This window comes from Anopheles merus, chromosome 3R (assembly GCF_017562075.2).
Source record: "Anopheles merus strain MAF chromosome 3R, AmerM5.1, whole genome shotgun sequence".
Taxonomy (NCBI): Eukaryota; Metazoa; Arthropoda; class Insecta; order Diptera; family Culicidae; genus Anopheles; species Anopheles merus.
In genome coordinates, this window is record NC_054084.1 from 3,616,131 (window position 1) to 3,634,240 (window position 18,110).

Below are 18,110 nucleotides of genomic sequence, written 5' to 3' on the forward strand. Positions count from 1 at the left end.
CAGCTTCCATGAATTCGGTTTTTTTCGGTATTCATTCATTGAAATGCGCTGCGTTCGTATGGCGTCCAGCATTTTTAGGCCACATCCGGTGCGATGTGGTCGTGCGATGAAATATGGTTCCGATGGAATCTAATTTAAAGTGACTTCCAGCACCACCGAACGTCTGAAATTCTCCGACGTCGTGGCCACGACCCGTGGAGGTGGAAGGAGGAACTTTTTCCTCTGCCCAGTGGACATTCACCGATAAACGGTACGAAGAACAGAACGAAAGACGATAGAGAGAGAGAGAGAGATAGAGAGAGAGAGAGAGAGAGAGAGAGAAAAGACGCGACGAAGCGAATCTAACAGCGCATAAACGGGAAAATATTTATGTTATGATTATTGAGATTGGCGCAAAGAGCTCCCGCTGTGACGCGATTTTCGTTTGTAAATTGCTTTTCATCGTCTGTGCAAGCGAGGGCTACATGTGCGCTGAATTGCGTTTATTTGGGGTTTGAGAATTTTGTTCCTTTTTTTGTTTTTGATATCGCTTGGCAAGGTTTTTTTTAGCAAAACATTTCTGTCCAATTCCCCAGAGAAGGAAAACAGCAGAAAGATCGAGTAGAAAGAAATTTCAATATTCGATCGAATGTCATTGTACTTACCTTTTATATACCAATACGTATGTCATCATAAAACAAATCAGAAAGGAATAAATGAAAAAAACAAGCTTTTCTATTTCAATTTTCATGGCATATTGTGCCAGCTCTTTACTGTTGCTAATAATATTCAAAATTGTTTGCAATGCATTAAATGTACGATTGATACACTCCTTCTGCTACGGCATACACACACGCATGAGTTGCCTTTTTTTTTCACACAAATTTGCACGCACAGACCTATTGCCGATGGATTGGAGTGATTGTTCGGTTCTGCTTTCAGTTAAGACATACATTTCCGTTTTTGTTTAGCAGATTGTTATACTCTGATGTCATACAGATGAAGTAAGCATTACTGAAATCGTTTCTTGGGCGTATATTGATGAGACAGCAGTACGCACAGTACCCAAGTTTGGCACCTTTTTGGGAGCAGTCCACTACAAGAATACAGCGCTGTGCTGTGGTAGCCTGAATAAACGGAGGGCAGGTAAAAGGGAGGGTTTTCTCGTTTGTATCGCCAGTTTATTGATCAATAAGCTGATTGCTCGTTTGCTCGTATGCTGTGCTGACATTGCTACTAACATAATTACAGCAGACTAGAATCTATTCTAAGCGCGGTTTTAACGTATTAGTCTAGGGAAAATAATTAAAAGAAAAGCTGTCACTCTCCGCAGCTCAACGACATCACCGTCGATGCGAATCTGGAAACGGAAGGAAGCGTTTGACGTAGAAGGAGCACTAATACCTAACCCTGTGAAATGAACAACTGCATGGGTCCGTGTATCCCACGGCCACGGTTGTTAATGTAAGTGGTTTACACAGCACGGACAAAGCACAACCTCCAAAACTACATCGAAATATGAGAAAAGTTAAGTCACACGGAGTTATGAATGATGATTTACCATTTGCGGATTTCTTTTTCTCTTTCCCTCTCCTTCTCTCTTCTCCACATGCACACACACGCCCACACACACACACACACACACTTTTCTATCGTTCCCTCTATTCCGGGCGACAGTTCCGGCGATCTTCATGACGACGAAGCACCGACGATCGCAGTTAATAAAACCTGATGACAGGGTCCTTTCTTCGCCGCGCTAACGAGTCGCTAATGCCGGCAGGGTATTGTGATGCAAATTTAATTTTACCTTTTTATCGGTGATCATGGATGGTGGAGATAAGTTGCGCCGATGATTCTCTCACATCAATCAGCGGACGATCGTGGGCTCATCGGGCCATGCTTACCACAACCAAAGACACACCGTGCACAAGTACGAAATGGCATGTTCCGGGCAGCGGTGGAAGAAACATGCTCAGCAACTTTATTGGATGCCGTTAGTGCAAATGACCACTCTTTTGCGTGGATGGAATTGGACGGGTATGCGTGTTTGCGTGTGTTGAGTGTATGCGGGAATAGGCCAAACATTATCCGTGCACAAGTTTTAGCAGCGCGTGTAAAACGGTAGATAAATCATGGCATTGGCAAAGTGTGAGGAAAAGGCATCGGGTCGTGGAGTTCGGTGTTATGCCTATTGCTACGTTAACCTTCCTACTCTATCGCTTACAAATCAACAATCATAACTGGGATAGTGTAGTATATTAATACAACATAAAAGTCCTGATCGGTGCTCTTCAATTGTACGCGTAAATCGTTGTTTTGATTCGTAAAATCATGTTTCTCTTCCTTGCCTTTTTGAAAGCTGTCTCACGATCACTCACGATCACCGATCACTGTTTGCTGTGTTTTTTGTTCAAGCATAAATTAGTAGTAAAACTTAAATAGTGGGTCAATCAAAAATTGTGCTGCTCCAGACGCGCGTGCAAACTCTTAAAGTAGTATGATTTTGATTTTGTGCTTATTATAGGCCCATTTTTGCGAGCTTTCTGTTCTGTCTTCTATCAAACACAAGTATAAGTCAGTATAATTTTGATTCTGTGTGTCACATTGGGTAAGATATGTACAGATGGAAACGACTCCGGTTCGTTCACATTCTTCGGACATTGGCGCTTCGAGAGCGTCGATGAAAACAAAAATACGATACGTTTAATACTCCTCACTACTCGTTAAGCGTTAGAATCTTATTTAGAAGGAATATTGTACATACACATAAAAGGCCGCAACTCGATGCTCTTTTAAATAACTTATTCCAACCGCACCTACTACTGCTTTTTGTGAGTACATCGTCTTCCACTGTGTCCACACTGTGCTTGCCGGACCTCGGAATCACTCTTTCTTTCTTTCTCCTCTCTTCCTCTTGCGTATGCCTCACTTTAACGCATTTTCCGCTCACGAATAATGTTGATGCTTGCTTGACAATAATAATAATAATATAATAATAATATAATATAATATAAAAATAATGTATTACGCGTAGCTCTTTATCTTGTGAGCGTGTTTTTGTGTTTTGTTTTGTTGCTGAAATCATGAATTCATGGGTAGGGGGTAGGATACGAAATCTTAATGCATCTTTTTATGTGTTGAAAAGATTTAGCAGAAAAAAAAGTAAAAAACAAGACAAGCAAAGGTAAAGCAATCCGCCGAAACTAGAGCTCAGTATGCTCGATTGTTGTTACCGTTCATTGTCCTATCCATATGGATGGATCTGTCCGTGGGTGTGGTTGGAGGGAAAAAAGAGAAAGAAAAAGAAAAAAAATACGAAAAACAGATAATGGTGATTTGTTTGCTGGTTGAGGTTTTTGTTTGGTGGAGATTTTTTTTTTTTGTGTTTTGTTGAGAACATTTTTTGTCAATCTAATCAAATAATAGAACAGAAAACAAACTAAGTACCAGAAGAAACACTCTCACAATCGAAAGAGAAACAAAACCGAAAAGCCAAACAGAACCAATACAGCCGAGCAATACACATTATTGTATTAGCGGGTAAACTACATAATTTTGGTGCAACATTGAAGCGGAAAGTGGGAAACGGAAGGAATAAACCAACACGCTGGCAAGGGTCCATTTGCAAAGAGTTAAGGAAGGAAAGGAAGGATCAGAGCAGGCTGTTGTGCGACTAAGTAGTGTGCGGAAAATGATAAATGGCTACTAGTGAGCTAGTGAGTGCCCCGAGGTGATTGAGTGTTAGATCAGTAATTTTGTAATTTTGCATCGAAAGCTACGGTGATTTTTGTTTGTTAAGTTGTTGTTGAATTTTTGTTTCATAAATTTTGAGATAGTTGTGTATATGCAGTAGGTTTGTGTGAGTGTGTGTGTGTGTGTTTGTTTGGTGACGGTTTTGTGGAGTAATCATTGCGTCATTTGTGTATGGTTAGAATGACGGCACACTGTGGCCCACACCGCTACTCCGAAAGGAACACCAGCCCGGGTACGTCGATGATACCAAACTATATCACAAACATAAACCTTAGCAAACTAATAGTAGAAACAATTTTGAGACCGAAACGTCCCGAGTGTACGAGTGTTCCTTCCGGGGTGTGCAGTGTGCACGATCGCTTGTTAATGTAAACGGTGTCGTTCGATCGTCATTCGAGATGGAGAATTTTGAAAGCCTTTTTCCGAAACATTGCTCACCGAACCCGATCGCGACTGTTTCGATTGGCTGTGTAATCATTCGAAACAATTCGACGGTCCGTGTGGATCGACATGAACCTGAGTCCTTTTTTGGTGTGTGTATGTGTGTCTCTGTGTGTGGTGTTTGTTTGTGTCACTTTTTGGGCCAAAACAGATCGGTTTGAGTCGGGTTTTCTTGCACTTGCATCGTGCTCGGTTGCAGACGCTGCGTCCGCGTAGTGATGGAATTCCGGTTCCGACATTTGATGAAAAGCGTCGCTTAGCGCAAAGGATGGCAAAAAGGGGTTGGTAGAAAAGGGTAGAAAAGGGAGGGAGAAAAAAAATGCTATAAAAAACATTATGGCGGGTAAGGAACTGTACTGTAGTAAATTTTGAAGTTTAAACAAACAACAATTCAAACATAACTGCGAGAGAGCGGTACAAATAAAATAAAGTTAAACACATCAAAAACATTCGCCATTTGGACATTACAATGAAAGCAATTCAATCGAACAAAGGCGCGAAACAAATTGATGGCTTGCGAAGGTGATGCGGTTACTTATAAACATTAAACGGACAATTATCGCAGAACAGTTATGCTTACGTTAACAACGACTCGCGATCGCGTGCCTGCTCTGCTCACTCTCTCTCTCTCTCTGTCTCTCTCTCTCTCTCTCTCTCTTTCATTCTGACACAACTGCTAAAATCTTTTTACTTCTATTACGTTTGCTTGTCTGCTGCTGTGCTTGGCTCACGCTACACACGGCCAGACACGCTTCTGTTATCCTGCTAAGATGTTCCTTACACCGTTCGAACAGTCGCCGCCGGTGCGATTTGTAGATCCTTTTTATGTTTGCACGCTTCGTGTTATCTCGTCAACGCATATGCCACGCTTTTCAATTTTAACACCTTTTTGCTTGACTCTAGCCTTTCCCGGCCCTGTTCTTGTAATCGGCATTCTACACCGCTAGGCGAAAGGCTACACGATCCACTCGATCACACACGGGCTGGTTCGAGCTGATCTGTTCACTTTTCACTCGCCTAATGCTGGGAGATTCAAAGTAAGTAGTTAGTGTTTGCTCTCGGTTCTGGTGTTGTGCTTTCCCGGGTGCTTTTCATTTTGCTGTTTTGGCGTGTTGTCCCGCTTGTCTCGCAGACAAGCGGCTTCAGCTTAAGTACCCACACTACACAGTACACACACACGGGTCGTTTGTTTCGCTCCAGCTTTTCACTACTTGCTTTAGTAAGGTTTGGTTCTTTGCTATTCACCATCACGCTTTGTGTGTATGTATATGTTTTTTTTTTCTCTTTTTTTTGTTTGTTGTTTCGTTGCTCTATTTATATACGGTATATTTATATGTTTCTCCATCACCCATTTGTTGTTTAGAAGTTTTTATGTTGGTTGATTGGTTGGGGTTTTACTTTGAGTGGTTTGTTGTTTGTTGGTTTTTTTTTATAGATATATGTGTATATTTGTCGTGTAATAGGTGTGTGTTTTGCAAATAAATGAGTGTAGATCGAAGGGAAGTGGGTTGTTTTGTTTGTTTGTTTGTTGTTTTCAAATAGTGCTTACCGCCAAATACATTGACTGCATCTGTGTGAAGAAAAGGAATAAAAAGAAACGAGAAAAAACAAGAAAGAAAACATTAATTAACTTCATATGCACAAAATATCAGCACTACAATGGAGTACCGTTTTAGCAAAACTGATCAAACGATCGTCTCTTTCTGGTTAACATTATAAAAGACTTTCAGACTGATGATCTTTCCGAAGGATTTTTCATCATCCAAAAAAACGAACAGAGAAGACACAACAATTATTTTATCTACCGCGTGCCGTGACCGATCATGTTACACCATCAAACGATGCCTTTAAAGACACGACACAAAACATAGAAAAGCAACGGAGCAGTGTGTCACGCCGCTTTGATCAAGTGTGTTACAAGCCATCAAGAAGCGTGAGAAAAGATTCATCTCCGTGTCATCTTGGAACGCGGTACCGTCACACATTCCTCTCGCCAGTTGAAGTAAGTCCCAGAATAAGAAAGATGACTAAATGCTAAACCAAAACCTTTTAAACTAACAAACCCCACAGGGAGAAAGCTGTTTTTTTTAGCGAAATAAAGCATTGGATGAGCTAAACAAAAATGAATGCTACATTGGCATACTCGGGAGAGAACACTACGGCAACGGAACTGCGAAATAGAATTGTCATATGTAAATCAGTCTGCCATGGGGACCGTGGACCTTGTGCACGGCTGAAGGTGGACGACGCCTGACATACGATACGTTGGGTCGTAACTTATCAACGGTGCGTTTTATTACTCTATTTCGTTTGCCACAAACTCTCCCGGCGACCTGCTTCCAGCCCAGCGAGGTGGCAAGTCAACTTCTAAAGCCAGCTAGTTCGTTCCTAGATTCTTCCCCAGCACAAACATGTTATATTTACTCTCCCTCTCCCTCCCCAGTGTGGTGATGAATGAACGCTAACCTGAATGAACGATCGGTCCCATCCATGGGCTTGAATGAGCCGTTGCCGAACAATCTCCGTACAAGATTATTCAAACCCGATTGTCCGATTGCTTAATCGTCAAACACGGCCAATCCAGTTGTGCCCATCACTTTCTTCCCTCATCTCATGTAGCTGCAAGTGATGCGTGCGGGCCTGCACACACACACTTTGCTCAAATATTAACCTCCAACAAACGCACCGACAAGTGCCGACACGCCGACACGTAATGGTGTAAGGTCATAAAGCTTGGGCACTGATAAGCGCAACACCACTCGTAGATAACCTCTCTCCCCCTTCGTGGGGTTGTTGTTTGAAGTTTGCCGCCCCGTTTTTTCGTCCCGAATAAGGACCGGAAGAGACTAGCTGGCCGTCTCGTGTCGTTACATGCGGGGTTGACGAAAAATCCCATCCGCACAACACAACACTCGCAAACGATAACGAATCCGCCAAACGAGACGGTTGTTGCAGCGTTCTGCACGAACCACCAATGGTTCGTACCTTTTTCCCTCCGCCACACGCGCGCTATCGACCCGGCGATAAGTTGCGGCTTTCGCAGCAACAACAATAACGACAACAACAACAAAAACGATCATGTCCAGAGGATGTGTATGTTTTCCAAATAATCCGTACAACAATGTCAATATTGACACGCACAACAACGACGGCCGCAACAAAACGGAACGGTCGATCGAGGTTTAGCCGATCGAGGCAAAGGCCATGAGAAGCCAAGCAAAGCCCGAGAAGAACCGGCAAAGAAATTGAAAAGCAAACAGAAACACACTAACAGCCCTACGGCTCAGACCGCAAGCCTCGAGCTCATGGTTCCCCCAGTGTCGTGGGTCGCGTGGAATCGCGTTGTCGTAATAAAGCGCATTGATCGACAAAAAGCGTACCGCCGGAAGATCCGTTCCGATTCCGTATCGATAAGCTTGTGGATTGTGGAATAGATTGCCCAATATCTCGTTTCGCCCCCCGGGACACTTACCTGTGCGAGCGTAGATTGTCCTGCCGCTTGAAGTATTTGCCGCAAACCTCGCAGGAGAACGTCACCTCCGGGCTTTTGTGCGTGCGCTCGTGGATCATCAGGTTGTACGGTTTGGTGAAGCGCCGCTGGCAGTACTTGCAGACGAATTCGCACTTTGGTCGCATCTTGCGACGGAAGTCGGCCCTACGGTCGTCGTTGTCAATACGCATTACCGCAAACATGGTGGTGGTGTATGTTGCTGGCGCGTCTAATGTAAGGTGTTAATGCTTTACCGGTGCTCGGTGCTCCGGTGGTTCCGTCGGCCGCTCGGTGAAGATCGACGCTCTGCCGCTGATGCGCGCTGTCTGTCTGTCTGTCTCTCGCTGTCTTGCCCCCTTTGCTGGGTGGTGGGATCGTCGACTCCTATCGCCTACGTGCCGGGACGGGTGTAAGCGCCGTACCAAATCTCACTCAATCGGGGCCACAATGTGTTCCGCCGGAACACGATGATTAATGCCTGCAGTAAATGGGTGGTGGGGGGGGGGGGGGGGCTAGGAAAGAAATAAAGCGTTAAAATAAGATAAACTACTGGTGAGCGTAAAATTAGTTGATGGCGTTTTACGCGCCAAAGGCCAAGCGCCCCCTTACCAATTGGTACGAGGTTTTATCTAAATTGCTGCAAAATTCCACCTCCACCGCAAATGTGTGTGTGTGTATGTGTGGCGTAGCGGTTGCGTAAATATTTGTGTGATATTCGATTGCGCTAGGTCGGTTTGGTGCTGCCGGTGGTGCCTGTGCAAACGATCATCAGCACTAACGACCACTGTAGCGGCATAAAGGGGAGCACGCAGTGTACACACAGTTTACACAAGGTGGCTGCAATAGATTGCGAACGCCTACAATCAACTGGATGGATGAAATATGAACTGCTGCCCCGTCAGCAACCTCATTTTTCATCCGGCAGCCTCCCTTTCTTGAAGCGAGCATCACTACAATGCATCTAGTCTCCTACGTATTGGCTCGGATTGTTTACTCTTTCGAGGGCAAAGCGTACTAATTTCAAAGCCTTTTAAAATTTATGACCAATCAGGTTGAGGATTACTTTTTTGCGTTCTATTTACTCTACCAACTGTGCGATCTAGAGCGTTTCACTCCCATACGATTCATGCAAACTACACTTCCTGCCTGAACAGACACCGGTCGCAATCGTGACGCGCTACCACATTTAATGGACGATATAAACTTCTTCTCTCCGCGACATTGGTTCGAGCGGTGTCACTGTCACACGGGATGACCTCCAGCAACAGCAGCAGCAGCAGCAGCAGCAGCTCATCATTCCCAAGCCCCCACGTCTGCATGTCCGCGTAACCTTCACACTGGAGCTTTTGGAGCAATAAAACACTCTCGTCTAAGGAAGGCGCAGAGGAACACTGTGATAAATGCTACCTCACAGCGGACACTGAAACGGACACTCAAATGGACACTTATGCAGTTTTGTTGCTTCCCATTCGCCTAGCCCCTTTCTGCTGCTAGTTGGGTTCGATTTTTTGTTCGGGCTTAGGAGATAGATAAATCGAATAAAAAAACGATTTAAGCTACCTTTACTGCTGGCTTCTCGAATTTGCCCTTGCCCACTGATCTCCGACACTGATAAGCGCCCATTTAGCGAAACCACCTCCAGCATGCAGCATCGTGGCAATTGCGCTGTCGGAAGCTTCTGTCAGCGCTCTTTGCTTTCGTGCGAGACGAGATTGTCGAGGCGCCGGGGACTGGTAATGGGACATCGTCCCATCGTCAGCGTCATTCGCTTTTTTTAATCGATATTGGCGCCGTTTATGATCCATCCACGATCGTTTGCTACCATTGCTCGTTACCGTCCGTCGGTGCCAGCGGCAACGATTGCGGCCAACGCACCAACGCCACGTTTGGCTACGGCAGCATCAAATTAGTGATCGTAAACATCGGATCTACGTGCGCGCGGCCCGCCACGCATAATCGCGCATCGCGAGTGTTGATGGCCTGTTCCAAAAGCCGGAAACTCGTTTGCGTCTAGCCACCGGTTTTCCTACGCCCTGTGCCGCCACGGTAACTACCGGTCATCTCATCGTGGGCTTTGAATGATGTGATCGGAGATCGTGAAGGATATATGTACACCTCCTCACTCAGGTCTCTTAAGTGGGTGTCACTCTTGCAAACGAAGGGTCACTAAAAGCGTATCGCAAGCTTTGCATTATCCGAAATGGCTACCAAAGTAGTTTTTGGATGAATCAAGTTTTTTGTTTTTTTGCGCACATCCGAGCTCGATATCGTTTTATCGCATTCCTTCAGCGATACGATCGCTTGCTGCTGTGAGCTTTCGCACCACTAATTGATTCATCGCGAAACAGATAAATAAGCCTTCCCTCGCAGTGGGACGCTTGTCAAAAGTTCCACAGCAGCAACCAAGCACACAACCAAACAAAAAATACTCCAACCCACTGGAAGGCTGGAAACCCCACTGCCATGCAGCATGCAGCGCAGGGACTGCTGCTGCTGCTACTGCCGCTGCACTTCCCTTGTCAAGATGTTGGTGCCTTGTTAGCTACCGGAATGGAGGCGCGTGATACTCCAATTGCGCCCCGAAAAAACACACACACACACAAATCGGTAGCCCGGAAACGCCACAGCCGTCGATGCTGCCCTGCCAGAGCTTAACGATCAAACGGCAATCGGTCGGGGTCGAGGGCTGATGCAATATAATTGAAATTTATTGCCCCGAAGCCGTGGGTGGGAAATTAAGTTGCTTATAATTTATGTCAGATTTGCGCCCAGGGGATGATGCTCAGCCGGATCGGTGGTAGTAGCTGGCGCACTAATGGTGAACCCTGCCTAAATGCCAAGCGGCGTGCTAAGCGGTGTGTTAATACGGGAGCTACCGCTTGGGGTTTCGGGATGACTGATTTTTCGAACGAAAAAGATTATCCACGCTCAGTTTGGGGAGGGTTATGTGAAAGAATGAAACAAATTTGATTCCACTAATCAGACAGGATGTGCCAGGGAACAGGTGTTGAATGACTCGCAACACACTGAATGATCTTTCAACGTGAATGTGAAAAAACCCACAAACGGTGGTAACTTTAGCTTCAAATTCATTCCTTCGTAACCTACAGAATGACATTCGATCTTCTTCTGAGCCTAACCGCACACGCGCTCAAATTGCTTCAAATCACCTTTTGTGTTAAATTCTTCATAATCGACCAAACAAAACCCGATCCAAACGTTTAGACATTTGTCACAAAACGCAACGCAACCGCTGACGTACACTGCTGACGCTTACTTAACACGCGCACAGTCGTGATTCATAGTAACCGACGGGACAGACAAAGAAACACCGTCAAGCGTCAAAGAAGGCGACGACGACGACGACCAACAGGCACTGTCGCTGACCTTCCATGACGTAAGGGTGGCGCAAGCTGCGGAAGGCTGCTTTTTGTACCACCCGAACCCTGTGGCTGCTGCTCCAACCTGTGTCATTTTTCAAACCGTACTAAACATGCGCACCCTTCCGAAAGGTCTCGGACACGGCGGCGCGTAGTTCAATCAGTGCGGTGATTCAGTGCCGTGGTTGTTTGCGTCCTAACCATGCGTGTGTTCCGGAGGTACACACCACTGACCTCAGGAGGGCAAGCGGGAAAACCGAAACCGCGAGGGGAAGTAATTTGCCAACGGTCGCGGCTTAATAGCCAACCCATTAGCTTGTCGCGCACTCGGCATCCCAAACCATTAAAGTCTCTACCCGCGAGTCCCCATCATACGGGAATTGGTAGCATTTGTGTTCGTTTCGGTTTGCATGAATTGGCTGCGGAATCCGTATTTACCCTGACGGTCAACTTCTCACCTCACCGTTGGCGGTGCTTGTTACCGTGGCTTGATTGCATTATTTCATCTATCTTCCCACCACCACCACAGTATGAGTCATCATGCGCGTAGCGGCTGTTGGGCAGATGTTTAACATCAAGTGGTAATAATAATAATCCTCTTGCAATGTAAAAACCGAAAGTCTATGTTGTCTGCTTCTTCGATAGCTCTGCAAAGACCACCCCGAACAGTCTCGGGGTGGGTCTCGGGGCACTATTGCGCAGGGTCTGGTTGGTTCATTGTTTCGGTTTTCGGTGCCCGATGGGTCAATCGAGGGTTCGAGGCTTCAGAAAGCGACGGATCTCCTGGTGAGAGGAGTTGCCTTTGCCTTTTGCTTCATCACATAGACACACAGCTACAAGCAGGACTCATACAGTTTGCCAATCATGTGGTTTTTTGGGTCAACATACACAAACAAAGCAGCATCCTGGGCGCTCCTTTCGTGTGCTGTTTTTTTTTTTGTTGGTATTGCATGAGTTTGTTTGCCATTTATAGTTCCACAAAGGCTCATCAATGTGTTTAGTTATTGTTTCCTAATGGCCCAAAGACAATGCTCGCCATGAATTGTATTGCACAAAAGTGAGCTGTTGTGAGTACGGTTTCGGAAATTCTCGAAATTTTGAGACAACTAAATTGGGAACAAATGCAACAATGAGTCGCTTGACAAAATTCACACCATACCACACACAGACCGGATGAAGTGTCCATGAATAACGAACCAATTTCTTGCACAGTCAACCATAAGGGATCAACATTCAACCGACGACCTTAGGCGCTTTTGAAATTAACTTGTGGCAAACGAGGGCGATAACAAGGAAGAGAGCATTGCATTACGGAATTGCCCACTTCACACCGCCGTGTCTATGTGTCGTGTAAGCAGCCAAGCGAAACCCAACCTATCGCCTACGACACATCCATATTGCTGCGTTGCAACTGTGACTTAAGACCTCTCAGCTTCTCGGCGAGCAGGAGGAGGAAAGCCACACCGGACAGGGGTGGCAAATGAACGAGCGTACACACATCTTCCCACCGTGTACGCGTCCTCATCATCATAATAAAGTGCATTCGTCTTGTAAGGCCCATGGCCCCCGTACAGCCGACGCTTGCGTCTGCTGCTGCTGCTCCTGCTGCAGTTACGAAAGGCCGCCGCAGCCAGAGTGCAACATTCTGCACATTCCAAGCAGTGTTCGCAAAAGGTGGAGGTACCGGCACCACCGTGTTCGAAAATGGGAAGTGCCGAGTTGCAAACAGCGTTGGACATGAAAATCTGCTGTTAATTTTTAAGCGTAACGCTTGCGCCGACGGTTGAGCGGTAAGCGACGTGGTGTTGTCATGCGCATGCGCAAAAAGAAAAAGAAAAACGGGGAAGTTGGCGAGAGCAATCGGCTTGGTGTGTGCCCTCGTCCGACAACGATCCACATCGGGTGGTCTTGGTTTTCGATGTGCAACGATTTTTGCGTACACAAACGCAAACGGAGCTGGGGTCGGGGGCCCTGGGACGACTACAAGGGACATCGGTGATTAATGAGCGGAAAACGAGGCCGGTTTTTCTCCCATGGTTTGTTTGCTGCCTTCCCCTCGGTAGAAACTGCAGCGAATCCCACCTGTGTGTGGCCATTTTTCTCTAGCTCATTTACGGGCTGGCAAAGGTCGAAAGTGTCTAATTGTTGTGCACTTGGTGGTGTACCGTGGGTTTACATCGACGAGCGCAGTGCATCGAGTCTCGATTTATCATACTTACTTAAACACTGGGAAAAGAGATATTGGAATTTGGAGGATTTTCCATTCCAAACATTCCATCAACCACCATCAATTTGTGCACCGAAGGGCGATGAATGAAGCGAACAACGATTTGTTCCACATACAATCGATTCGAATGATTTATTGAATCGCTGAATAGCTCGAGCCACTTCATTCACAAGTGCACGCATACGCAACCGATCAATTGTTTGCACGCACGATCATTCAAAGGCTCAATTCAGGAGCAGTCAGCTCAAAGAAATGGCTCAAAAGAATCTTTTTCCCTTCCTCTCTCTCTCTCTCTTCACACAGCGAAAAAGGATATGAAAAATGACTCCACACCCACTTGTGGTATGATGATACTGCAGATTCCTCTCGTCTACCATCGGGAGATGCATTCCTTTATCCCGAACACTGCATCCTTTTATCCTTCTATTTGCTTCCTTTTGTGTGTTTCAATCCTCTACCCCATTCATCGCCGTTTGGTGTGTGTGGCCGTGTACGACAAGCAAGGACAATCAACGCCGCCTTTCTTCGGAATCACTTCTGCGGCTTGAAGTGCGATCAGTTTTCGGTCGTCCGATCGAGTGGACTTGAACATCGAGCCCAAAACGTCAACACTCGAAATAAAGGGGAACGGCTTGCGTCCCGGGGCTCAGCTGTGGCTCGTGTTTTTCGTAACGTGTGGGATGCAATGAGAAAGTCCTAGAACCATAAATGGAATGTCAGGCAAGGCCTTCAATCGATTCGATCTCTGTGTGAAGATTGGAACACACTTGGTCATTTACAGGTGAAGACATAGAGTGAAGAAATTTCTCTTCTAATCGATCAGCACCGAAAGAACATGATAAATGAATCAGGTGACTCAACAAATTATTGCAATAGGTTTCATCTTAAGGATGGCCCAAGAGCTTTTACAGAGGATCTGTGTGGTATGAATGTCTTTATTCGTTTCAAACTTTTAAGTGGGATGCATTCGTTGGTTTTAGCGAGGAATCTCAGACAACTGCGCATGTATGCTTCATATAGTTTCAAGCAGATACTTTCGCAACGCAGTTCAATCTAACGAAAATGTGTCACAACTAGACCAGCCATCTCAGAAAAGGCTTCCCACGCGCTACGCGTTTCTAGTTCAGGCCAAAAATAAAACACGCACACACACATACGCAGACCCATCACAGAAAGAGGCACACTATAAATCTCAACCGTCACAGCATCAGCGTCATCATCGTCATCGGTGCCAATTTTGGCTGCCAGTTTTGGGCCCCACGACCACGGGTGCCACCAATAAATTAGCTTCAACTTTTGGAGCATCGCGACGCACGAAAGTAGGGAACTCAAATGAATGATGGCCAATGGCGCACACATACACACACACACACACGATCGAGATGGGTGATTTTACGACATCCGCTAGATTCGAACCTCAGTGCAGCGTTAACGGGAAAACGCGCCTCAAACTGGTTCGACCGGACGACCGGGATCGGTTCATCAAAGCGGAAGTAATGGGCCGATGGCGGTGGCCGTCGGCAAACCATGGTCGTGTCACCACCACCATGGCCGGTGTGGCGTTTGATCTGTGCCGAGCTCAGACACTAGTACTACTACTACTACTGGCTCTACTCCATCCATTACGCTTTACCGGGAGTCACCGTGTTCCAAATAAACATACAACGAGCTCTTACATCATACGAACGCCGAGACCGGTAACTACCGATTCGCAAAGTACTTTCGCAAGTAGGAAACGAAAAATTTCCCCTCCGCGCCCAGACCCTCGCGTTGGCGATGAACAAGATTTACTTTTCTACCACTCTCGCGTTCTTGTTCTTTTTGTCTGCTCTCAAACCACCCCTTTTTGCAAAACAACCATCAAACAACTGTCCGCCTAATTGAGGGAACATGTAGCGAAACATTGGTTTTCGGGTTACGGCAACTGTCGCTCGTCGCCGCCGCCGCCGACGCCGCCGATGACGATGACTCCCAATGACGCGATAGTGATCTCGAGTGTAGATGGTAAAGCTTGTTGAACGGCGAACGGCTTCCACTTTTGAGTAGAGCGTGCTGTAATTGCCCTCTTTCGCGCCCGATAGATGACTTCATTACGTGACGGTTCTATTTATTATATGTTTAGGAGAAAAGTGGCGATAACGAATGCTGTTAACGGTTTAAAGTGTTAAATTATAGAGATAAAGCCACGCTTCTTTTTACAGTCAAACAAACCGAAACCTAACGATCACGAGAGTGCGTTATTCAAACGCGAGACGATCGCCATCATGCTTTTGCTTCCGTTTGGTTTGGTTTGCGCCGTATTCTCTCTTTCCCCTCATTGGCTACTGTGCTGCGGGCGGGCACGCGCTACCGGCATTACGCGCGCGGCAGCATTAGCGCGTCCGATCGTCTTGTGTATGTGTGTGTGTGAGTGGCTGCGCGCACGTGCTTGTGTGTGTTGGTTGCGGTGGAATGATTAAGAAAGTGGTAAAAGCTCCGTTTCCACGCAAAGGGGAAGCGTACGCGGGCTAAGAAGACAACTACACCGCAGCATCCAAGCAGCCGAGCGCAACTGCTACTGGTTTTCTCTCGCTCGTTCAGCTACCTGGCATCGGCGGAACGAGCGCACACAGTAGCACACGCACGCAGACCCGCCCGCATGCTATCTCTTTCGCACGCGCGCTGCAATACGGTAGCCATTGCGTAAAACCGGTAGCGCCATTTGCCGTGACGCGATTCGTTCCTTGCGCCTGCGTTCACCGCGGGCGAGATTATTACTTTCCACCGAAACGGTAGCAAATGGAGGGTGTTGCCGATCAAATGCGATCAACATCGACGGCAAACAGCGATGGAAGATGTCGCCAAATCGCTCGTTTTGTTAGTTTGAGCTAAAATTGTTCTAATTGTTTAACCATCCATACTAAACGAGTAAAAAAATGCTTAATGCACATAAGCCGTCGGCAATTTGACATTGCAGTTCCATCACAAAATCCTTCCATTTGAAAGGCGTTAGAGCGGTCTCTGTTGCGTAATTATTCAACAAAAGAAATATAATTTATGCAACCAATAACAGTACTTTAGTTTAATGCTTTTTTTACTTACCTTTCCGGTGATTGGTTTAACGTCGCAATAGTCTTCACACAACTGCTCGTCTGGTAGTATCAAGCGGCTTTCCAACACTTAAATCCACTCGTGGAGTCGTTTATTAAAGTGCACTGCTCTTCAAAGCTAGCTTTTAAAACCCGCTTTTGTGTCACTATTCACTATTCAGAACTATTCACACGTCTGTGAGGAAAGTATCATCCTTTTACTTGCAAAAAGAATCCGTCACTAAATTTGCACGATCTTTTCCACTGTTTGCTGTGGTCGAAAAACCAGAACCGTTTCACTTTCACCTTGCAGCTGCCTGGGTGAAAAAATCACACAAAAATAACACGAGCACGGCAACTCTGAAACTAACCGACACGTTTGTCCGACAAGCGTGTGTATATTATTGAATCTGCGTTTGCGCCGTTTCGATGCAATCACTCCAAAAAGGGGTACAAAATTTCTCTCGCTCTGCTCGGCTCAGCTCAGCGTAGCTCGGGACGAAGCGTTCTCGTTCGATCGAGTTCGAATGATCGTTTAACGCACCCGTGTCGGCGCTGGTATATCGATAGGTCCCCGGGATCTGCTGCTTCTGCGCTGCTGGTATATTGCTGCCGTGCTTGTTGCTGGTGTGCTGCCGTTGCTGCTGCCGCTTACTGCAACTTCCGTACGTGAGCGGATGGGATTGGTTACTGGAATTGACTTCTCCGGCCCGACCTGGGCTCGCCCCGTAATGTGTAAAGCGAGAGCGGGTGCGCGCGCGCGCCTTTTCAGTGGGCCGACGGCAGGGGCTGCGAACGGTGCACGAGGGAGGAAGGGTGATGGTGATGGTGGTGGTGGTGCTGCTGCTGCTACCAAAAACCCGACTCGCCTATCGCTGTGTGCGTGTGTACGTATATGTATAGCTGCTTAGTAAGCGCTGGACCTGGTGTCGAGCGAATGTGTGTGCGGCTTGCGCTAGTAACAGAAGTCAAAAGACCTTTCTGAGCAATAGTAGCCCCGCTTGACTGCGGGCTGCGATGTGATGTCGGGCGAGCAGCGTACACATACACACACACACACACATCGGAGCACAAAACACCGGGGGCTGATTTCGAGCGTGCGAGCGAAACGGAGCGAACGGTGATGTTTCGGTACATAAAGCGCAAAGGCCAGGCGTTTGTTGATCTTCACGCTGAAGCGAGAAACCAACCTCGAAACGAACCGAAGCGTGACAGAGAACGGGAGAGAGTGAGCGAGCGAGAGAGAATCTAACGACTGCAGGGGAAAAGAGCGAAGTTCGAGATCAACCGCTGAGCAGGCCATGCTGGGCTCCCTTGGCTTTTTGTGTGTATCCCGATTGATGTATATCGGCACCGTGTTGTGGGCATTTACACGGCCCATGGCCAGTGTGCAGGGTTAGCTCAAGCTGAGAAAGGGAAAGAGAGAGAGAGAGAGTACCTTCTGGAAAGAGAGTCGGTCAGGCAGGCAGGCAGGCAGGCAGCATCGGCCCAAGGGACGAAGACGCATCGTGCGAAAGAGAAGGCCCTATCCCCTGGTGGACAAAAGAGGCAGGGAGCACACGGCCCACACGGCAGATAAGCGGCAGGAGCGGCTGGAAGAGGCCGGCCGCCGGCGGTCGGTGTGTGAGGTGTGAGAAAGGGGCTACTCGACGATGCTGCGCGCGCGTAGGACGGAAGAAGATTGAAACCGAAATAAATGGTCTCGAGCTGGGTTTGTGGGAGGGTGAGGAGTGAGGGTGGAAAGAACGAGATAGCAAGCACTCGACGAGTGC

The 18,110-nt window shown here is 46.9% G+C and overlaps 1 protein-coding gene across 3 annotated transcripts; it reads right to left on the reverse strand.

The window, feature by feature from the left end:
* Window positions 1–719: 719 nt before the first annotated feature.
* On the reverse strand, window positions 720–17,317 carry LOC121595921 (protein drumstick). 3 transcript variants are annotated; one of them, XM_041920364.1, is made up of 4 exons: window positions 16,352–17,317; window positions 7,646–8,141; window positions 5,723–5,743; window positions 720–3,241 (listed from the first exon to the last, which is right to left on the reverse strand). In XM_041920364.1, exons 2-4 carry the CDS (start codon window positions 7,864–7,866, stop codon window positions 3,190–3,192), a joined length of 294 nt encoding a protein of 97 aa, XP_041776298.1. In that variant the 5' UTR covers window positions 7,867–8,141; window positions 16,352–17,317; the 3' UTR covers window positions 720–3,189. The 3 variants fall into 3 exon arrangements, with proteins under 3 accessions (XP_041776298.1, XP_041776297.1, XP_041776299.1); XM_041920363.1 differs by lacking the exon at window positions 16,352–17,317 and having other exon boundaries at window positions 7,646–8,169; XM_041920365.1 differs by lacking the exon at window positions 16,352–17,317 and having other exon boundaries at window positions 720–5,743; window positions 7,646–8,169.
* Window positions 17,318–18,110: the final 793 nt, after the last annotated feature.